Raw genomic sequence first — 24,176 nt, forward strand, 5'->3', positions numbered from 1 at the left:
TAAATATGTCGAATTATGTATATGGATATTTTTGAATATTTCGAACGCTTAAAATAATGTAGTTTCAATGTTAATGGATGTCTGGAAGTGTAGCCGTTGAGAGACAAAAGCGTACAAATTTACAGTGTCATGCAAACTGCGCAAATTTATAGTGCTGCGCAAATCGCGTAAACACTGTTTACACCGCGTAAACCTGTTCACATCGCGTAAAACACTGTTTATATCGCGCAAAAGTAGATATCATAGTCTGTGAACAGTATTTTTTGCGCGATTTTGCAAGCAATTTGCGCGATGTGAACAGTATTTGTGCAGTTTACGTGACACTGTTCACTTTTTGCGCTTTTGTCTCTCAACGGCTACACTTCTAGGCATCCATTAACATCGAAACTACATCATTTTAAGCGTTCGAGACATTCAAAAACATCCATATACATTCGACATATTTAGGGTTTCACTGTAAAATCCCTAGCTACCATCGTAACAGCCATAAATCGACGCACATTCTCAGAAAAAATATTTTTACTTGGTTTTTCAACATAAGGGTAAAAAGGATAAAAAAAATACGGTTTGCTTATTTTGGTAAAACTTTTCTAAGGTGGCCTAAAAACGTATAAACGCTTAAAATTTTGCTTATTTTAATTAATTACCCGGTTATTTATATCATACTATATACTCATTTTTTAAATTTCTTAAATCTAATCCTATTTCTTAAGACAACCCATTTTAAAGTTTTAAAATCAAATTATTTATTCATGCCATCTCATAAATTCTAAAAATCTCTTAATTCTTTTTTTTTTTTTCGTTATTTTAAAAGTGATAACAAAATATTCCTTTTTCTTATCTTATATACCCCCACAATTAATCCTAAAAAATGATAAAGAAAATTAAAACTAAAATGAAAGTCCTTACATACACAACATAATAGAATGAAACAATACCAAAAAATATATAGATTAAAATAATTACTAATATTTTTAATGAAAAATTATAATAAATTTAGACATTAATCAATTAAAATTTTGTAATTTTCTATCACCTATAAAAAATTAGGGTTTATAAAACAATAGTAAGACATTAAGTCAAGGGTATGCTATATACACAATTTTTGTATATAAATAATGATATATTATCATATAATTAGATAGTTAAAAATTAAAGACAAAACAATACCCAATCATATTATAACATATCGATGTTTGTATACAAAAATTATACATATAATTTTATTGCTCTTCCACTCTGTAGTATAATATATTATTCGAAATAGTGTTTGACAAATGAAAAAAACAAGGAGAATGTGTTTAGTCATGCCATTACATTCAGTTTTGAGTATCAATTAAATACTTAGATAATTTATTATTATACGATTAAATGTTATTTTATCTTTAGTTTAAAATTACTTAATTATATAATAACATATTATTTGAATATTTATTTAAATATTCCAAACTAAGTCCAACATTCTCCGAGGCCGTCCACGTGTCGGCATTAACAGTTCCACATGAAAAGCAAATGGAATGCAGCATCAAAACCAGACTGTATATGATATAACAGTCTGTTAAATGTGTATATAGCAGCTTTATTTTTCAATGTAGTACATAAATACAAAGGGCTATACTTCGGTTATTCATTGAGAACAACTGATTAGCAAGCTGCCTTTATGTACAGAGAATAGAGCTCTCAACATTTGATCTTTTCTTAACAATAACAAAAGAACAAGAATAATACGATACCTATATATTTTTTATACACAAATATATACACATAAATATATCATGATGTGATTAAATGATTTTGAATTAATGATAAAGTAACACCTAATCACATGATGAGACATTTATATGTGTATATATTTGTGTATTAAAAATATGTACACATAACATTACTCAAAGAACAAACACATTAAGCCATTCTGTGTGGTGATTCAAACTACCTTCCTGCTGAGCATGCATGCCTTCAAACTTGTACACTGGATCAAGATTCTCGTTCGCGTATTCGAAAAGGCATTAAAATATGTAAGCAATCACATTTGAAGAAGATTATTCACAGTAACAGTAGCTGAATTTGTTCTCTGCAGGTCCTGCAAAACTACATCTTGTTAATTATTTAAACAAACCCATACACTGCCGGTACGGCATGAAAACAGTCAAAGACTAAACATGAATTCTCTGTCAATTACATGAAAATGCCCATTTAGCAAAATAAGAACAATCAGTTATTGAAATGCATCTTTCATCAGCAGGTCCATCTCTTACTATTAAGATACACAAAACCCTGATGTTGGGACGTGCTAGTTACTTCACTCAAATGGTTTATTACAACACAAATAGGACAGTCGGTACCATTATGTTAATGAATAAAACTATGTATATAAATAAATTTTACTAATTTATTTGAGTATATAAATAAATTAGCAAAATTTATTTATATAAATTGAGGTGGTAATTAGGACCAAATTCGAACTAAACTTATTCAAATTCGAGCTCAAACAAGCCTGAAATGAGCGCAAACCTAAACATTCAACATTTTTTAACTCAAACTCGAGTTTTGAGGTGTTCAGCTCATCAAGCTCGCGAACTTAAAAATTTTGATACAAAACAATGTTATTTTAATAATGAATTAAACTAAAAGATCGATTCAAACTCGAGCTTGACTCTTTTAAAATGAGTCACACTACAGCTCATTTGAAGTGAATCCAAGCTCAAACTCGAGCTCAGTTTGATGCAAATTGAGTCAAACTCAAACTCAATTTGGTTCGAATCTAACCCTAGCAATAACTTGTAATTGGATAATGTGATTATTTGTTTTTTCTCTCACTTTAAAATCATCCAGTCAGATACTACCATATTAGATTGTATAAATAAATTTATATAATTTATTTGTACATGTAATATTATTCTATTTTAATATCAAAATGCCCAACATGCAAGTTGGACAAGTCAATTTTAAGATGATGAACCCCTTCAAATTTTTCACAATGATCCACAATATACTTGTGAATAAGTAGCTTGCATGACAGGAGAAGCCACACAAATTTTCTTTCCAAGCAAAAATTGTTAATCTAACAACAAACATACACAACATAACTGACCTGAACCGAAGGAATAACTAAAGGCAACAGATAAATGATAAAGAAGAGCATTATCAATCATAAGCTTCAGATTTTACCTGTAAAATTAACTCATCTGGGACATGTGGCAGAACCTCCCGCACGGCCTCAGCCATGGCAAGTATGTTTGCTATGTCATCATTTCCAGATCGTAGGGTTGATCTAATATGTGCACCACTAGTATTTCCAGGGTATTGTCCAGCAACAGGAGGAAGTGAGCCAGAAGCAGCACCAGCAGCCTGAGAAGGATTCATTGGCCAAACGCTCCAAGTATTATCCTCGATGCCATTTTGTGCATAGGTTTCTCCTGCAGATGCAAGATGTCTCATCATCATCTGAACTCTCCCTAATCCAACTGATCTCATAGCTGTCGAAGGACCAGCTCCATCAACACCTTGGCTTGGCCAAGAGTGCAACCAACTTGAATCCAGTCCTGCATTCCTAAAGAACAAAAGGAGAAATGGAAATAATAGAAAAAACACCCTATAAATATTATATTTTTTGATGAATTGCAAGTATTGTGTATGAATTTTACACATCAGAGAACATAGAAACAATCTTTTGGTATAAGCAAAGGCCAATTACGAAGTAAAATTACAAATTCCAGTCACCATTCAAATGGAGTCCTGCCCAAAATGGAATTTGGTGATCAGAGACGCAGAAGCACAAAAAGCTTCTACAACAGCAGTTTGAATTGGTTCTTACTGTATCCAGGAAACTGGCTGCTAGGCTTGTTAATCAAAAGGTTAGACGCTTTTGAAACAAATATAGGTTTAAGTCATCCATAATTCTAAGTCTAAAACCCCAGAATCCCACAGAACCAGCAAAAACGAACTTCGGCAACAAGCTAGAATGGAGTTCTGGCGATCTGAAGTGCAAATCTAGTGGATTTTAACACCACTAAATCAAAAGAGTGCCTTTTCAAATATAAACAGTAAGACAAGTTATTTCTAGGCAAGAAAAGGAAACTGCATTGATGTAAAGGAACTAAACCTCCAATGGCTGTCTTCCATAGGGTTTTGTGTCTGAGTTGGGAAAACACCAGTGGGCAGGGTTAGTGCAGAATCAAAACCCCAGAACCCACAGAACTCAGCAAAAAGGAACTTCGGCAACAAGCCAGAATGGAGTACCGACGAACTAAAGTGCAAATCTAGTGGATTTTAACACCACTAAATCAAAGGAGTCCTTTTCAAATATCAACAGGAAGATAAGTTTTTTCTAGGCAAGAAAAGGAAACTGCATTGATGTAAAGGAACTAAACCTCCAAGGGCTATCTTCCATAGGGTTTTGTGTCTGCGTTAGGAAAACACCAGTGGGCAGGGTTTGTGCAGAATCATTTCGCCTATCAAGGCCCAGACTTAATTGACGAGCTAACAGTTCATCGCTTGAAATTTCCCCAGCACGAGGAGTTGCATTGTTTTCAGTTCTACCCACAAAAAGCGGTTTTCGACATGTAGGGCATGAGTACATCTCATTTAAACCTTGATCCAACCTGCCATTTTCAAATTAAACTTCAACATTATATTAAGCCTCATAGACTGCAAATATGCAAGCCAACAGTCAGTCACAAATAACATATAACATACCAAGATCTCAAGCATGCTAGATGGAAAAGGTGATTGCAGTGAAGCTTTTTAGCCTTTGCCATGGGCTCCTGCAAACTTTCCCAGTTCATCACAATTCAAGGGATCAAGTGGAACTTGAAAGGTCAACAACAAAAGACAAAAGCATACCCGACAGATAGCACATTCATCCTCAAATGCGCGTAGCTCTTCAGATGTTGCATCAGGAAGCGCAGCATGAAGGTCACCTAAAGCGACTCTTAATTTGATGAATCCTTTTATACGTTTGATGACAGCACTTAGCAAGGCCTGCAAGAACAACTGTTTAGATATACAGAAAGCCCGTGAAATAAAGATATGATTCTAGTTTGCAATTAAAAATAGAATGGACTATTTATAGAAATGTTTACACGTATGTTTAAGAAAAGGACTGCATCCACAAGATGGAAAGCCATGCCACGAAGCCACCAGATATGCATGTAATGACCAAGTGCCATCAACAATGTGGCCATGTCTAGGAAAAAACCCAAATTTCGGATAAGAATGCCCTTCCATTCCAACAATGCACCTGCACATACATTCCTTCATCAGAAAATAAGGAAACATATCCCACTAAAACATGTTTGATTTTGCATGAATACAAAGCTAAATGGAAGTAAAAGAGAAAATTAAGCCATACACATACAGATGAGAAAGAACTAATACACAAGTCAGGGAGCAGCAGAATAGAAACAGAACAACTTTACATGAATCATAACCTAAATTTAAGTAGATGGCTGATAGGAACTTGAACAATCAAAACGTGCCAAATTTTAAAATGAAAAGGACACCTCATGGGAACAAAACTACTTTTTTTGAAAGATCCAAACCACAGCAAAAAACAAAAGAAACTACAAATAATTTTTAATGAATAATAAAATGCACCATGGAACTGCCAAGCCTGAAAATATGCAACTATCCCTTCTACTATCTTAGGTATCACATTCACTCATCAAACTAAAGGTAAAGAGTAGGAAAAAGCACCTGCCGCTGATGTATCAAAGAACTTTGACCTATCACAGTTTGTGCTATTTTCTGCTGCATGGTGGATCCATATATCAAGTAACTGGAAACCATGAACCAAAATGGCCTATAGGAAGCATTTTAGATATAAATAACTTCATCAATCATGGCTTAAGAAGTAGTAAAATTTACAAAATCTATGTATAATATTCCATTAGGTTTTCTATAACATTACCTGCATGGTCTCAAAAGCAACACTTAGAGGCTCAAAAAATAACAACAGGAACATAGATGAATCCAGTGTTCTGTACATTGTCAGACATAGCCTTAAGCTGCAAGTGTGAAACATATAACATAAGTAACATTTCTAAGCCTTATGAAAATACTGAAAACATACAGTGTCTGCCTGTAGATTATTAAATTAGAGCTTTAGATGGAAACAAGGTTCTTTGGTATCCTTTTTTTTTGCAACAGTGCATAGAAAGCAGAAAGCAAATATTACACATTTTTTCCTGAATTAGCATTAGGCCTTAATACCAACTACTCTTAACATAGAAGACAATATTCTGAATCCTCAGAAAGTTTATACATATTCTTGGAGAGTTCACATAATCCTTCAGAAGAAAGATGCTCTTTTTTCTACGACACGATTTTGCTGCTTGCATATTGTCAGATCTTGGAAGTCAGCTATTTTTTACAACATCGCCCTTAATTTTAAGTCTGGTTGTATTAGTGAATGCAAAAATGAAGATTTCATCCATGATTCTATCACAAGAAAACTAAAAAGATATAAACTACACACAAAAATGCAGTCCTAGATTCAATAGTATACGAAACATGAAAAGATTAGCTCATACCAGAAAATGTCGACAAATAAAACTAATGGTAATACTGAAAACACGCGCAAATATGTCCATGGTGTTGCAGAGGGAGATGCATTCAAACGTTCCAGTCTATCTCTTGCCAATGCTTGAAACATCTGGTCAATATCCATGACATTTGTTATAAATATGTGCATGTTGAAATTACATGTTCTTACTGATTGAATCTTAAAATAGAATGTCCAGCAAGTCCATTGCATCACATACCTTTAAAGAACATAAGACAGTCAACCAAATTGACCACAAGCCCATTTGATATACTGTTGGTGGAAAAACAAGCGGTAGAAATGTCCCCTGTTCAATGTCCATTGACACGCATACAACAACAGAACTGTTAAAACATAGCATTCAAGTACATTTATGAGGATAATTGAGATTATACATGGCAACTTCATACATGAATTAATTCTCAACATCTTCAATAGCCAGAAAATTATATAAAAGTCAAATCATCATAGAAAATCATACAATTATAGAACAAGATCTAAATTGGAACGATTAAACAACCAGCACTATTGTAGTGATCAAATTTTAAAACCAGAGGGCTCTTCGCAAGAAAAAATAAGAAAATATGAAACCCAACAATTGCGAAACAGATAAAAATCCAGGAGACTCCCAAATCAGACAAAGAGCCCTCATTCACCATGCATATTTAGTGCCGAACCCTTCCCTCAAAAAGCAGATTTCATTATCTTCTACAAACATAATCAACAACTTGTCCAATATCTCATCTTATATATCCAATCTTCTCTCCTAAAATGTCCTCAAGAAATTAATAGAGGTAAACAAAAATCATTAACCCCCTCTCCTGTCCACTACAAGGAGACATTGAATATAAGCACTTTCTATTTACCAGAGAACTGTTCACATTAGATGGTGCAGAAGCTGAATCCATACTTGGTCACTGTTCACATGAGAGAATAGAACCCAGTTTGCACAGGACCTTCTTTAATTTATGTAACTTGTCAAAAATTTAAAAAAAAAAAAAAATCATATAAAATTCCTACTAGCAATAAGGCACATTCACATCAACTGATGAAGATACCCCTTTCTCAAGCATTAATTGTAGTCCAAAGCCTTTCTCACTGCTGAGCTAACCATTTCTATGTGTGCTAATTAGGACAGAGAAGTTCATAGATTGTTGCATCCACTCATTCAAATTCTTCAAGATAATGCAATACTTTAATGAACTACAAGTAATCTACATAATTCTGTGGTCAAATCTACCTCAAAAGTCATTCTTTCCTTGTATCTTACTCTCCTCTAACTGCCTGATTTAAGCATACATTCTAGCAGAATTTGGCAGATCAACAAATGTTGTCTTCTCCTATGAGTTACTAAACACTTCTAAATTATAATTATAAAATTCTGTAACAGATGAAGAAAAAAGACCAGCAATGAACTATTTGCAAACTTTGGTATCCAAAAGATTCTGATTAAACGCATATTTATGCATTCTGCAACTAATTAGAAGTAAGGAGAATTCACCTTGTAAATAACATAGTTGATAAGACGTTCCACAAATTTATGAGTCTCAGAAGGATACAACTCTACAAAGAATATAGTCTGCAAGGGGAAAACAGATATTAAAGCTATTAAAACAACAACTACTGATAGGAAAAAATAATTTTAGCAACACTGTTGTCAGTTACCCAATCTATATCTAAAAGAAGAATAAATTTTATCAACAAAATCTTGCTAGATAATTGATATTATATTTTAAAAAGGAGAAGAAGATGAGGGGCCCATGTGGCATGGTACAGTTACAGTCCTTATAGAGATATAGATCGAACCTGTGGAAGATGAGTGAAAGATGTGAAAAGAGAAGAAAAGTAAAGAAAATATAAGAACCATAATATTTTATTTAGAGAGAACCCAGAAGAGAACAACATGTTCTATAAGCCAATGTGGTCCAAATTTAAACCTCAGTCCTTCTCAATACCCGGCATAATATGTTGCTGGCATCCTCAGAGTATCATTTGACATATTACAGCCATTTTTATAATGATCTTTCAGTTATACATAACAGCACAGTGATCACGAAGCTCAAGAGGTAATTTTTTCATGGCATCAAATTATACTTCTGTTAGGATCCCAAATACAAGGTATGAGACTTGAATCCCACATTACAAAGTATTGGCAACTAGTGTGGGATTTATACGGCCTTGGACTCTCCTATCTCAATAGCTAGTTTTTGAGGTGTGGTTCTCCTAAGGTTCGTATCATTTGGTATCAAAGTCATCACCATATTTCTCAGTTACAATCGTGCAGCGCGGGCGGTGACACCGACATTACAGTGTTTGCCCGGGACTAGCAAGGAGCTAGCGCACAGCTAGCCTGCTTAGGCACCAGGGCTACGGAGCGTGGTACTATGTTAGGATCCTAAATGCAAGGTATAAGACTTGGACCTCACATTAGAAAGTATAGACAACTAGTGTGAGATTTATATGATATTGGACTCTCCCATCTCAATAGCTAGCTTTTGAGGTGTAGTTCTCCTAAGGTTCATATCAATTTCTCAGAGGCTTTAGCCATTATAGGTAAGTAGAAGTTGTAAAGATCGTATACACCTCAAATACCTTGCCATGACAATTAACAGATATTAAAAAATAGTCACTTCAGAGGTTTTAGGATACAAATTTCTATTTAGTTGAAAATTGACTCTAAAAGATATAGTGTGTACAAAAATTGATCCTCTTTTCAGGCAACAAAAACTGCCTGTTGATGTGTTGTTTTAACTGCTGTTTTATATGTACTCAGCTAGTTACATCCATGTTTAACAACACCATGTGTTGAACATTGACTTGTGCTTGTGGAGCTAATTGTTGAAGCAACTACTCTGGAACAAATTACACATATAGATACCAAAGGATTAAGCAGAGAGAACCAGAGATTTTATTTATACCAAAGCAAAAACTAGAGCAAAGGAATGTCAAAATAAAAAAGTTTGACTAAATCTTTTTTTCTGCATTTTATTTAACTAAGCATTTACCACAGCACGCAACTTGTATGATCAGGAAATCATGATTGTAATGGCATTTTATATGAGAATTCAAATTAGAAAAATCAACATACCTTGAGACAAAGAATAAGTAGAATGAAAACATTGAGCGCAAAATTTGCCAGCATTGCAACTGTGGCATACGAACCGAAGAAAAACTCAAGTGCATGGTTGGCATTCTCCAAATCAACAAAATTATCACCAGTTAACCTAGCTGTTCTTAGTTTATCCAGTGAAAACTCTGTCCACCACTGAAGACCTACAAAGCTTAAAACTGTACAGACAGCTGAAATTGCTAAGTAGCTCACACCCATTGCTTATAAATATAGCCTTTTCACCCCAACTGAACTCTCGGATATTCATTACAACTAAAGCATCATGACTATTTGATTGAAAGAATCTCAATTAGGCACCAATTAGGGAGTTACAAATTTTAAGTTGGCCTGAATTGATTTAACAAACTTAACACAACCTTCAAAGTCCAAACTTCCAAAGATCAAATCCAATAAACCTGCAAGAATACACAAAATCAATTTGATTAATCATACGATGCAGTTAATAAATCCCCTCATCAACCAGCCGAAATAAGAAACTAGTCAACAATTTAAAAAATTAAAAGAAGGAAACCCATAATTTTCGTTTGATTTGACAAAAGAAAAATCAATTAGTATAAAACATTGAATAGTGATACGTGCGTAACTTTATACAAAAACAATAATATGTCATTCTGTTATTAGATAGTTAAAAATTAAATTTAAAATAACACTCAATCACATAATAACATAGCCTTATTTGTGTATATAATTTTACTGAAAAATATTTATCCTAAAAACATTGACAAAAAATGTTATATATAATATTGAACATTTATTCGTATATATCTGGCATTTATATGTGTTTAAAATATGAATACTATTTACACGTGTAATTTAGCGTCATATGATTAATTAAATTATTAATTGCATCATCCATTGAAATGATAAATATTAAAAAACACGGCGATTTTATTGAAATGATAGATTTCATTGACTAAAACACGATTGATATCGCCGGACAATAAATTAACGAAACAAAACCCTAACAATACAATTCAACTTATGATTCTGAACGACGTTTAATCGATCGGAGAAATAAAATTCCATTCGTATTAAAAAATTCACAGCGATAAGAAATTCAACAATTACAAAGATGATGATGATGATGATGAACAGAGCAACAAACGAACCTGATTCGATCTAAGAGGAAGCTGTAATGGCGTTGAAGGAGGATTGTACGATACTTACCTGCTTAGCTTTAATTTATAAATTTTAATTACAGTTTTAGTTTTGGTTTTAGAAAGAGGAGGAAAAAATAAAATAAGAAAAGAAAGACAACAACTTTGCAGAGCGGAGGATTGAGTCAGTTTTTGCGGGAGGGAAAGCGAAATCGGGTTCCTGAACTAAACTATTTCTTTAAATAGGGAATATAATTTATTTATTTATTAATTTAAATCACCTATAGTAATTTAGGTTTGACATGTACTTTGATTATAATTAAAATAACTAAACTTTGGGTGTTACATAGAAAATGATTATACCTTGTATTTGGGTAATATTATGTGTATAAATTTATATATATATAAATAAATATATATATAATATATTGTTTTATATAATGTTTTTGAAATAAAATATGATGAACTGATGTACAGGTTTCCCGTATAAACATTTATAATAGTTTGAAGAATTTCGTTGTATCCCCTCCTTTCTCCAAAACAACGATGATCTAATTACCAACACTAATAAACGGTTGTAAACCTAATATATAGGGTTAGATTTGAACTGAGTCTGTTTGAGTTTAAATTTTAGCTCAATTTGAATGAGTTTGAAACGAGTTAGTCCTATATAGGCTCGATCGAACTCAAGTTTAAGTTACTCGTCAAATTTTTCAATTAAAAATTTTGATACAAAACAATGTCATTTTACTTAATATATATTAAAATGATATTGTTTTAATAACGAAATAGTTAAAAAATCGAATTCAAAACTAATCGAACTGAGTTTGAACTGGACTTTCATGAGCTCGAGCTTAAACTCGAGATCTATTATATATAAATTAAGCTAAACTCGAGTTTGATTCAGCTCAAATCTAATGCTACTCATATGTATGATTGTTCACTTAGCATGAACGATCCAAGACTATTAAATGAGTGTACCTCAACCTTGCATGGCTGTTTACCCACTCATAATATAAATTTTAAATAAGACAAATTTTATAAAATGACTATAACATCTTTGAGATATTTATCAAAAAAAATAATAAAATATTCTTAAGACATATCTACCAATGTTATAAAATCAAACTTTTTTATATATATTTTCAGAATAAACTACCATGAGTGGCTGTTCATGCCTACTGAACAGGTGTTCTTTACAATTATTTAACTAAAATCGTGTTTCTTTTTCTTGGAACTACGATCTTTGGATAATTTTCGCTTTGGAACAAGCATTCCTCCTACTAGAGCCAACGTTTGAATCATTAAAATTGTCTACTTACCCTTGAACGATTCACAAACATGGAACAGACATTCATCTACAGTGAATGGCTGCTCAACAACGCTTTAATTAAATTTAAAATTAACTTAAATAATTAAAAATAACCAAAATGTTCTTGGGTTATACGTACAAGTGTTTAAAAAAAATGATACAAAAGAAATTTAGTAATATTTATATACTCATAATAGTTTAAATTTTGATGATTTACAAACAAGTTACTACCAGCAAAAAATGTATCGTTTTTTAGAGACCTTGAGGTATTTTTTGTTATTTTGTTGTGTTTACTGTAATGGATGAATTAATTTGATTGATTTGTTAGTTATTAAATAATTTTGACAATTAGAGCATAGTTTAATTTTGAATTGGATATGATCTAAATTAGCTCGAGTTTAAATTGAACAAGTCAAGTTTAAGTAAAAATAGATCCAACTTAAGATCAAATCAAGTCAATTAAAATCAATAGGGTCGTCAAAAATATGTCACTAGATTCATCTCCTCCATCAACTTTTTTTATTCTTTAATAATTCTTATTTTTCTTTAACTTCAGCAGTATCAAGTAACCATCACAGTCATAGACTCATCTCCAGCAGGGATTCTAACTTGCCCATATCTTGAATGCAAGTCTCACTTGTTAAAATAAGACGTTTTTGCCAACTGGTCAAATAAATTTGCCATATTTGGAGTTGGGTACTTGTTCTAGGTTGTAATCTTGTTGAGTGCCCTGTAGTCAACACATGACCGAAGGCTCCCGTCCTACTTCTTCTGGAACAAAACAGATGCACCGTATGGGGCCTTCGAAGGTTGCAAAAACCCCACATCAAGTAACTCATCTAATTGTCTTCTTAATTCAGCAAGCTCCATTGGATATCCCTCTAATTACTTATTAGTTAAATATAATTTTATATACATATATTAAAAATATGGTTTAATTCGATTTAAAATTTTAAAATGTTTAAATAAAAGCGAATTTGTTAGTTTTCAAAATTTAGAGAGAGAAATTAGATAAAATTATAATTTTTTAATATTACTGATAAAATGACGGTCTTTTTTCTTAATTCTAACAGAAAAATTTAACTGATTTTGGGTGATAGATAGATGTTTAAATTTTAAAAAATTGGATGACATGAATTTAAGATTTCACTATATCTTATACAAAAAAAAAGTCTTTTGGCCTTTTATTTCTAGCATATGAATTTAGGTATTTAATTTAATTTAATTTTTCTATAATTATAAATAAGACATAGAATAGTCAAAATTAAGAAATTTAATAACAAATTTAAATAATTTAACAAAATTGCTCTTCTTTTGGCGCAAGCCAACCTTGAGAATCAAGGCAAGGTGATTTTATTCTACGCTTGAAAAGTACACAGTTGAATTCTTCTCTCTAGATTTTATATTAATGATTCCCCCTTTTGTTCTTCACAACTTATCCATCAATTCTCTTTTTTTAATTGTTCAAATCTTTTAAAAATAAAAAATAAAAAACTATGATAAAATGTTATACATTCACACTTAATATATATATATATGAATTTATCATCATGTAATTAGATATTATTTTATTATTAATTCAAAATCATATAATCACAAATTCTAAGTTAGATTTTTTTCATTTGAACGAGCAACTCACGAGTTGAGTTCGGCTCACTCAACCCATGTTTGAGTTCGGGTTCATATTCATTTTTGGTTTAAAATTCAGATTTATGTTTGTACTTAGACTCGTTCAGGATAAACTCGGCTCGTGTTCATTCAAGCAAAGCTTATTTTGAGCCTTAAAAAACTCGTTTCAAATCTAGTCTTAATCATGATATGATTAAATTTATATGTATACATATTTATATACTAAAAACATGTATATATAATTTTATTGAGAAATTATTATAAAAGTTACAAATTTAAATTAGGTCAAATGACTATTTTCACCCAAGGGTGGTTGAAGTGTCAAATTTTTATCATTGAAGTTTTAAAATATCAATTTTTCGCTTGTCATGAACTACTATAAGTAAATGCTAGTTGATTTTCTTGGATAAAACCGTTTTGCCTTTAGGCTTTTTATTTACATTAAACAATGCCATTAACACTTAGTATAATTATCAATGTATCTCTTATTAGTTTAAAATTTATCATTTAGAATAGTAAAAATGTCAAAATTTTAACTAATCTTAAAATGTTACATTTTGTTTAATTTTTTGGGTTTTAATTTCATTTTTAAAACTATTGAGAAACATATTAAAATTTTGAAATTTTCAAACAACACTAAATTTTTTAAATTACCAAAACTCTCTTAAATTTCTATTAACACCTTTAATATTTTCAAAAATTATGGTTATATTTTTAAAAGCAAATAGAATAGAAATATATATATAAAATGATTTTCTTACCCCTTAAATTAAGGAAATTTACTAATTGATTTATATAACGGGTGAAAATCTGGCTTTTGAAACTTATATGATAGATATTATCTTTTCGTTAAATCTTGGATGAAACATTCTTTTGGCCTTTAAATTATTATTTGAAAATGTATTATATTTTGTATAAATCGAAATGTTTAGATTAGATATTTGATATGCCAGAATTAATGAATGTCATAAAAACTAAATAATAAGCCTATACAAAAATTTCCCGATAATATAACATGTTTTATGTAAATATATAAATAAATATAGAAAATAAAGTTTATAAATGCATATTAAATAGTGGGGTTAACAAGCCCGATATTTGTCGTATTTGTAAAACTTTCTAATTAATTATTTATCCATAAAAAACTTGGTTTAGCCTTATAATTCGATAAAATTTGCTTCTGTTCAATATAAGAAAAAAAAAAGGGGTTGTGTCTAGATCATGAGATAAGACCCATAAAAAATATTAAAATAATAAAAATTAAGGTTTATCTATAAAAATGTGTGAGTCGACCCACTAAGGATTTACAAGAGTATGGCCTTGGGTTGTATCCTAGGTTTAAGTTTTGTCAAGATAGCTCAATATAAAGGTTTCCCAAATAATAAACTTCAACCTAATTCGACATATCGGTTAGTGGGTTGCACAAGGATCAATAAAAATTAAGGTTTATCTATAAAAATGTGTGAGTCGACCCACTAAGGATTTACGAGAGTATGGTCTTGGGTTGTATCCTAGGTTTAAGTTTTGTCAAGATAGCTCAATACAAAGGTTCCCCAAATAATAAACTTCAACCTAATTCGACATATCGGTTAGTGGGTTGCACAAGGATCAATCTAATTCATTGTCACCTCTAAGACAATACTAAGATACCACTATATGACTCTGAATGATCTCTTTGTATGTATAAATATTATACTAAAAGTCTATTCTTAAAACAAATTATAAGTTATATTAATATTTTTTATATATAAAAATAGAAATTGTATTTTAAATGTAATTAAATGTTTTGCGGTCATTAAACTTGTAATTTTGACTTAAACTAGTAGTGTCAATAAGTTATATCGAATCATATTATGTTGACTCCAACATGACCCTTTGTGGCCTAGTGGGCTAGGTTGGCCCGTAAAATAATCTTTTTATTTTCAAAATATGTTTAATTAATTGTGTATCCATATCACTTATGATAGAGATAAACTATTGTTACACGATAGAAAAATACCATAATTCAAGTATAAAATGTAATATTAATTATAAAATTTAAAAATATTAAAAATCAACCTATAATACTTTTCTAATCATTTCAGGATCTCCTTTCTTGTTAATTTTGTCATATTTTAAACAAAAAGAATGATCGAACAATTGAGGCAAATTTATTTTTGTAAATTCAAATAAGAAGAAAATAGATTAGTGTAAATACTATATTAAAAACCTTGTAAAAACAAATAAGAGTAAAATCATATTTTTTATTCTCATACATCATTACAAATATGCTCTGGTTTGAGAAATTCAAGTGAAGTAGCAAATAAAACAAAAGACAATAGCGTCGCTTTCCACTTCTACTTTATCTTCTACTTTATCTTCTACTTCACATAGATTTCTCAAAACATGACACCTTTGTAATAATATATGAGAATGTGAGAGTTGACTTGACTCTTATTTGTTGGTATAAAGTCTCTTTTACATGTTTACGTTGAACACTTTTCTTCCAATTTGAACTAACAAAAATAAATTCATCTCAATCATTTGACCATATTTTTTATTTAGAAAATGAATGATTTCTTCAAATTCATTCTGAGCACTATCTCAAGATAATCAAAATGAAAAAACTTATTTGAGCTTATATTCATTTTGATATGAATGAAACAAACATAATAATTGAAAAAATATTGAAAATAAATTAATTTGGGAAACTGAAAATTAATTGGGGGAGTTGAAAACTTCAGAATTGATATCAAAAATTGAGAAAGTTGGTGGTGAGTGGATTGTAATGTGGTACTATGAATTTATAATGGGTATTGGGTAGTATATATGGGAAATGAAAAAAAATTAAAAATATTAAAAGAGGCCATCACAGGCATTTGTAGCCATTGGTGTACAGAACGACTGATCCTATATAGGTATCTATCGTTCTACACCAAAATAATGATCTTTCAATATTTTTTTGATCTGTTACAATAACAGACCGTGTTAGATTAATCTTAAACTCCATTTTTAGGCTTTGGTACAGTTTAATAAGTTTACAAACTTGACCTAACCTGCTACAATAGTAGGCTGTACTACCCATGAAACAAGCTAAAAAAATGGAGCTCAAGTCAGGCTTTAGGCAAGTCTCCCACCTCGCCCCCGCCCCAAACTTGAACCATGTTAGTTTAGAAGGTAAAATATTCGGGTGGCATTACCTTTTTTACTTTGTTTTTTAAAATGAATTAAAAATTAAAAAACAATTTTCCTTTTTTTTTTTTAAGTTGAGGAAACAATATTATAATTAAAATTGAAAGAAGACACAAAACATCTATTTTTGGTTCTCATATTTCAGAATTTTTAATTGGATACGTGATTTTTATTTTAAACAAAATGTGTCTTTATAATGAGAGTTTAAAACTAGTTTATTTATCAATGATGATATTTCATTAAATGATTGAGTGATTATAAATTAGAAAAAAAAATCTTTGTATCATGGTTTATTGATCTAATTGATAATGTAAAATTAAAAAATATATAAATTTAATTATGGGTGAAAAATTTGATGAATTATAATAATAATTCATGTATTAACAATAAATATAAATACGGTTACAACTCTAACGAATCATCATATAATTTGATAATTTTGAATTATAAATGAAATATGTCTACCATAGAAAACAATAAAGATCATGCGGTATCAATTTCTAATCATTATCTTATGTGTTAAATGTAATTAATAGGGAAATTATTATTTAAATTTGAATTATGAATATAACTGATAGGATTGTAATTGTTCTCTCTCATCTTTTACAAAAATAAAATTAATGAAAGCGATAAAGGGAGCATGGATACAAATAACTTCATTCTAAGGTTTTTTTTTTTTTTTTAAATAATTAGAGACTTCATCTATATTGATTGGATTGATAAATTCAAATATAATGATTGAACTTACAATTTTTACATCAGATAAGTCAAAGTTTTATAAATATGATAGAGACTTGAACCCTAAACTTTTTTCTTACAAGTTCTAATGTTTCACTAATTTTTTTAACACTTTAGGTATAACTTTATTCTAAGTTATCTGGGAAGGCTCTCACAATATTCAACAATTTTCTTTAAGACTTAATCAAATCATTTTTAGGATATTTTTCTGGTAATTTCAATATGTATACTATATCGGAGTACTCTCTTAGAGTGAGTAATGTCATAATCGTGGATGTAATCTCTCAAATGATGGATTGTATCACGTTAAAAACTATTACTTGCCAACTCTTTTTTTGCATGTAACTTACATTATAGTAGTAGATACAACATGGTTCAATAAGAAATACCCAATGTTGTTACTATAGTTTATCTTGTGTAAAACTTTGAATTTTGTATTTTAATTGATGCTGAGAAATCTCATTAACATATTGCATGTATTATAAGTTTGACTTTGAAATAAGATGATATTTGTTGGCAAATTGGGAAGTAAAATATAATAAAATGTATGAATTTAGTTTAAGGTGAGAAAATTTTGCTCTCTTCATCAGGTGGTCTTTGTTTTCCTCTTGCTGCCTGTTTTGGAGTTTTGGCTTCCGATTGGTCTGTGGGATGCCTCCTGCTTTTGGGTTGGGATGCTGGGTTTCCTGTATATCCCTGCTGTTTACTGGTTTATTTGGCTTGCTTTGGCCTTTCCATATATTTGTTTTCTCTTTAATCTTATCTTTAACCTACTTTTGACAGTTTTTTAGAGAAAATAAGTCTGTTTTATTGGTCGTAACTTAAGGGTTTGTCCTATGCTGCAACATATTTTTTTAGTTCTCTGCTATTTTTACCACTTATGGCTTAAGCAAACATAGATTGTTCAGGCCTCCTTGACCTTTTTTTCGTCTATACATATTTTGAAGATTATTTAATGAAGTTCTAGTTTGAGACAAAATATGGAAAAGGAAAGGAAATTTTTGTTTAGATTAATAGAAAATTGATAAGAGTTTTAATTGATGAGATTAGAGATGACAATTTCAGTCCAACTTTAGGAGTTTTGACTCTAACGGAAAAAAAATTCTCCAATAAAAAAGGAAAATGAGACAAGGATGGAAATAAAAAAATCTTCGCAATTGGGGACGAGGATACATGTATTTCCTCCCCATCCCGTCCTGTCCCTTCCCCTTCTCACCCCCGTCCTCGTCCCTTTATATTAATATATTTACTTAAAATATTAACATATCTTTATAGTTTTAAATTATTTATGTTTTGTAAATTTATTTAGGTTTTTGTTGTGTATATTAAAGTGGTTAATATATTATATTTGTAATATTTGAAATAGTGAGTTGATTTTAATTTTATTTAATTTTTTTATTTAATATATTTATATTATATTTAGAGGATATATGAGGAATATTTTTCTTTGTGGGTATGAAGAGAAGATTTTTTTTTACGGAGATGGGGAGAGGATAGAGAATCATTTTTATCTCCGTAACAAAAACAAACCAAAGACAAGAATTGAGACCTCCTCCTCGCCTCTCCCGTTGTCATCCCTAGATGAGATATTAAGTAAATTTGTTTATAACAATTTTATAAGAATTAAAATATAAAAAAAGCAGTAGGCTAAGCCGTTGACCTTCTAGTCAAATGCTCAGATTATTGTGCTTTAGTTACTTGTACATTTAAGCCGCTCAAGGCCTTTCACGGTTCGAGAAGGCACGATGTGTCTGTAGACAGAGAAAACCCTAAGAATTTCTCGAAATTCAAATATCAGAAAATCCAGCATAATTATTTTTACTTGATTAGTTAGAAGTCGATTTGAGAGAATCAGTTGTAATAAACAAGTTGCGATGGGGATCATAAGAAGAAGTTTCTTGTTAATTGCAGGGACGGTGTGTGGGATTTACATTGCTCAAAACTATAAAGTTCCGAACATCAAGAAGCTGGCTAACGACGTGATTCTCATGGCCAAGCGCACTGAAGAGACATATCGCAAGCCTAAGAGGAAAGACGACGAAGATTAGTTGCTGCTTAAGGATGCCGTTTTGTCAAAGAAAAAGGTTTCACTTTATTATTCTTTCTTCAAATTTATAAGTTTTTCCGGATCAGATGCGGCTGTGAAGAGAAAATAATCTATAAAAACATGCTCAATTTTGTCGTGGAATAGTTACAATGATTCGTCAATACAATGCATTACTTCTTCAATGTTCTTATTTGTTAGATTGATTTCTATATTACATTGCAGTGACTCAATTTAATCAATAGTCATCAGGTCAATATTTCTATTAAGATATAGCCAGTGAAGATGTTTCTCAGTTATGTTTATTGAAACTGATTGTAATGAAATAAGAGAAGGTTTATGTATTGGCAAATAGAGTTATACTGAAGGTTGGTGTAGATGACTTTTGCTTTCTGCATTATTTAGATTTGTAGCGTGACTACTGCTTAGGGATCACATTTGGAACAAATTCTGAGTCTTTTTGGTGTCCAGTAGGAATTTGTTATGTGTCTAGTTAAATAAACAATAATTTTCCTCTTTTTTTTTTTTTTTTCTCTTGAGTCATTTAGCAGGTAGTTGCCTTGCTAAAATGCACCGTTTCCATTGTGAAGAAAAAAGGGGAAAGTTCAGCTACTACTTTGACTAAAAAAGTGTATACCCTTTTCACCTAAAATGTTTTTGAGATTAGTGATGATTTTGGTCAGAATAATAAGGCTAACGAGTTTCAAGTTGAGAGTTGGGTAGGGGATAAAGAGCTTCAGGGTGTTGATGAATCATCTAATGCTGATGTGAATGCTAGGGTTTTGAGTGATGTGGGTGATGAAGATGCCCCTGCTCCAAAGCATGAAGAGTGGAAATCATTATTTACTAATAATTGAGTTAAAGGGAATGGTTGTGATTTGTATTATATGGCCTCATTTGTAGCCCATGGGCGGCAAGTTATTAAGTTCTACTCTTCTGAGGTTGCAACGGAGGTGCAACGATGGGAGAACTCTTTGGTTGGAATTGTTAGAGGATAGAGCATTGTTTTTACAAAATTTAAAACTTTACGTTGAATTGTTGGCAAAATATAGGGTTGCAAGAGGTCCATATGATTGACAAGAATTTTTTTTGGCTCAAGTTTGATTATGAGAATGGCAAGTTGAGAGCACAAAGTGACGGACAACTTGCTTTCTCACCTTCGCTTTCGTCCATTTCTTCATCAAAGTATTCTTTTTCATAAGAAACTTGTATTCCAAGATCACCATATCTTTAGACTTTGACTTAGATTTAGGCTCAAAAAAAAAAAGAGATCTTGACCCCTTTTGCTTCTGGTCAACCTTTCTAATAACAGAACTTGTTGTAGCTCTAGTAGTATAAACAACTTTATAAGCCCTACTAGCCTTAGCAGCATCACCCTAAATTAAATAATCATCTTCAAACACCAATGTCTCATCATCATCAATAATGTGATCAATATTGTTTTGTGCTATCACTAACTGGATATCAGTGTTGCAACACTCGATTGTACTTTACAAAGATTAAATCATTTAGTTTTTGTTGTGCTAGCTTATTTCTCTTCTTACTATGAACTTGCATAAATATGAACTTGTATAATGATGCAAGTGTAATTAGCTATGAATTACATGGTCAAATACACTCCAATTTTTTCATAGCCAGAAGCATTACATATGAGAGTAAGAATTTTAAAGCAAACTTTTGCAAATGTGGACAACCCATTCCATTAACATTCCACTAGTCAGCTGATGATTTTGTTTCTCTGTATTTGATAGTGATTTCTATCAATGATTGCAACAAAAAGGGCCAAGATCTGTTCATTTTTTAAGCCAAGTCAAATTCTAAGGATGAGGATGTCTTCGAATATAAATCTTTTGATTATGAAGAAATAGATGAACTTGGAAATGATAAATTTGATGACGAGGAAGAAGATGTTGACTTGGTCTCTTTAAATTTTAAAATTTATTATCCCCTTTGGTCTAGAGGCGACATCTTGGCTTCACTTTTTTTTCTTAGTTGATGGGACCCTGATCGCTTTAGGCTTTTTGGCCTTTAACAATTATGGTTGTAATTAAAGTTTTATGATCAATTATAGAGTCTTGGTTGGCTAAACAATGAAACAAAAGTTCAATTCTGTAGCACTGATGGGACGTTGTGGTATAGTTTAAAATGCGCTGAAGCACACTCCTATAGACATTTTTTGAAGCCACTGATGCCTGATGGGACAGTCTTGTTGCTTTTAAGATATGACAATGGAGATAGCGTAAATTTTAAACGTATATGCACGTTGTTGTTGTACCGTCTTCACTAATTCAAATATAGAATGAATTTTCTTCAATCCTTTGCTGGCTGTAGTCTTAAATATGAATTTATTGTTGATGTAATGGGTTACACCTAGCAGTAGTGCCCATACCTAACCCTATTGCACCCAACAACTTGTTATTATTGTGTTTTATAAAAATTCATTAATGCAGTTTTTATATTGCGGCCTATAGCACTATTTTTTACAGCTGGTTTAAGGCCTAAATGCTTTATTTGTCATGACCAGCGTGATTCAAAAAATAGCCGATTCGTGCTAGGCAGTATTGTTTACATGACCCACTTTCATGTGAAGGATTTATTTTTAAAGAATGAAACTCCAATATCTCTGGTTGAAATAACAAATGTGGTCTAACACTCATAAATTGATTGATGGATTTTGTGTCATCCTTAATTACGTGTAGATGGCTATGAAAGTGTACAACTGAGGTATTTAGCCTTTATCGTCATGAATTGCATCCCACTTCCAAGCATTTGTGTGAAAAGGAGTTTCTCTTCTTCTAGGGTTTACTTTTGTTCTCTTCTGGTTTATCTATTATTATGTACATTTAAAAGATAAAAAAGTTCGTTCGTGATGAGTTATCTATTTTGTACTTGAGCAAGAACTGTGGTTGGTTAAATAGGTTCTTTGCTTGATATAATACTCTCTATTTTATTCAAATATTTTTTTTGAACTTAGTGTTCTGTTGTAGAATATTTGTAGTTAATAGGTGCAAATTATTTATCTCATGTGTGGTTGATTCAAGGTCGTACCATATATGTATGAATTTTATGTCTATCAATTGTGCAGTTGTGTTTATCTATTGTTCAGGAACCGTGGTTGTATATCAATTATTATGTCTATCAATTGATTCAAGGTATCATTTGGTGTTAAAGAGTGTGTTCAGTTGTGTTATTGAGTTTCTTTGGTAATCTGGAGACAGATTTCTGCTTACTGTATGGACCGTTAAAACTTTGTTTGGTTTGGTTGTTATATAGTGTTACTGCTTATTTTATATTGCATAAATTGAATGTAGCATTATTTGATATATTGATTAGACATCTAGAGAGTGCAATGCTACTAGTGTCGTAGGAAGAATTCAACTTTCATTTCTCATGGTTTATCAATACTTCGTAGGCCAAAGGACTATTTTCCACCCAAGATTTGCTGTTTTTTCAAATATCAATCCTTTAACTACAGAAATATCAAAAACTCATTCATCAATGAGTAATTTTAACACTTTCTGTTAAAGAATGATTAAAATGATTGTTTTACCCTTTTTAATTAAAATAACAGAAATGTCCTACATGCTAAAAGACTATATTACCCTTTTTCATTAAAATGACTTAAATACCCTTAAATAAAAAGGTCAAAATGACCTCTTAATTAAATAACCAATTTTTCATATTCCAAATTATCGTTAATAATCAGTTAACCCTACAAAATTTAACCAGCAACAATGTTCATTTGATAAGTTCATCCCTAATTCTTCTATGACTTGAAAACAATGCAACATTTGGGTTTGAATTTCAGATTTTCGCTTGGAACTGTCTTGGATTTTGATGGAATGAAATGCGAAGAGTTGTGTAATGCAAAAAATAATACTAGCCTACTTGGAACCCTAAAAATGCAAAGAGTTGTGTACTGGAATGCATGCAATTACAAATAATTTAGATTCATAAATGTTGAATAGAGAACACAGAATGTTTCATTGAGCAATAATCTAAAAAATTTATATACACAGAATATTTCACTAAGCGATCCAAAAAATTTACATGCACAAAATATTTCACTGAGCAATAATCCCAAAAATTTACATAACCAAATAAATTTATCTGATGTAATTATTTACCTGTCATATAGTTCAAAATCAAGTTCAAAATCCCTAGTTTCATATATTCAACAAAACCCCTAGTATTTATTGCATCTGTGAATATGAATGCTGTGAGGAGGAAGAAGATGAAGCAAACTAACTTTTAGTTTACTGAGTTTCTAGGGTTGGGATTGTTCTTTTCTGATATATGGGAAAAAAAATGATTAGGGTAAATAAAACATAAAAAACAGTAGCATACAAAATAATAACATATAAACAGGAGTGATACCCTTTTTTTTTTTCTTCGTGCATTGTTTGGATTGTGGCGGCATGACTTTTTGTTGTGCCCCAATTCATGGTAGTGACTACACCTAAGTGTAGACACAAGTTTTCTCTTTCTCTCTTCAGTGGGGTCTTTACTCCTAG

The 24,176-nt window shown here is 31.1% G+C and overlaps 2 protein-coding genes across 2 annotated transcripts; one reads left to right on the plus strand and one right to left on the minus strand.

Moving 5' to 3' along the window:
• Window positions 1–1,518: 1,518 nt before the first annotated feature.
• On the minus strand, window positions 1,519–10,992 carry LOC123225875 (E3 ubiquitin protein ligase RIN2-like). The gene is made up of 13 exons (XM_044650190.1): window positions 10,781–10,992; window positions 9,630–10,066; window positions 8,043–8,120; window positions 6,762–6,848; window positions 6,531–6,652; window positions 5,909–6,005; window positions 5,695–5,800; window positions 5,082–5,239; window positions 4,843–4,980; window positions 4,696–4,763; window positions 4,371–4,601; window positions 3,169–3,550; window positions 1,519–2,080 (listed from the first exon to the last, which is right to left on the minus strand). Exons 2-13 carry the CDS (start codon window positions 9,867–9,869, stop codon window positions 2,024–2,026), a joined length of 1,764 nt encoding a protein of 587 aa, XP_044506125.1. The 5' UTR covers window positions 9,870–10,066; window positions 10,781–10,992; the 3' UTR covers window positions 1,519–2,023.
• Window positions 10,993–19,330: 8,338 nt separating this feature from the next.
• On the plus strand, window positions 19,331–19,847 carry LOC123225353. Its single transcript, XM_044649288.1, has one exon. The coding sequence runs from the start codon at window positions 19,493–19,495 to the stop codon at window positions 19,664–19,666; it is 174 nt and encodes a 57-aa protein (XP_044505223.1). The 5' UTR covers window positions 19,331–19,492; the 3' UTR covers window positions 19,667–19,847.
• Window positions 19,848–24,176: the final 4,329 nt, after the last annotated feature.

The sequence above is a fragment of the Mangifera indica genome, chromosome 9 (genome assembly GCF_011075055.1).
Source record: "Mangifera indica cultivar Alphonso chromosome 9, CATAS_Mindica_2.1, whole genome shotgun sequence".
NCBI lineage: Eukaryota > Viridiplantae > Streptophyta > Magnoliopsida > Sapindales > Anacardiaceae > Mangifera > Mangifera indica.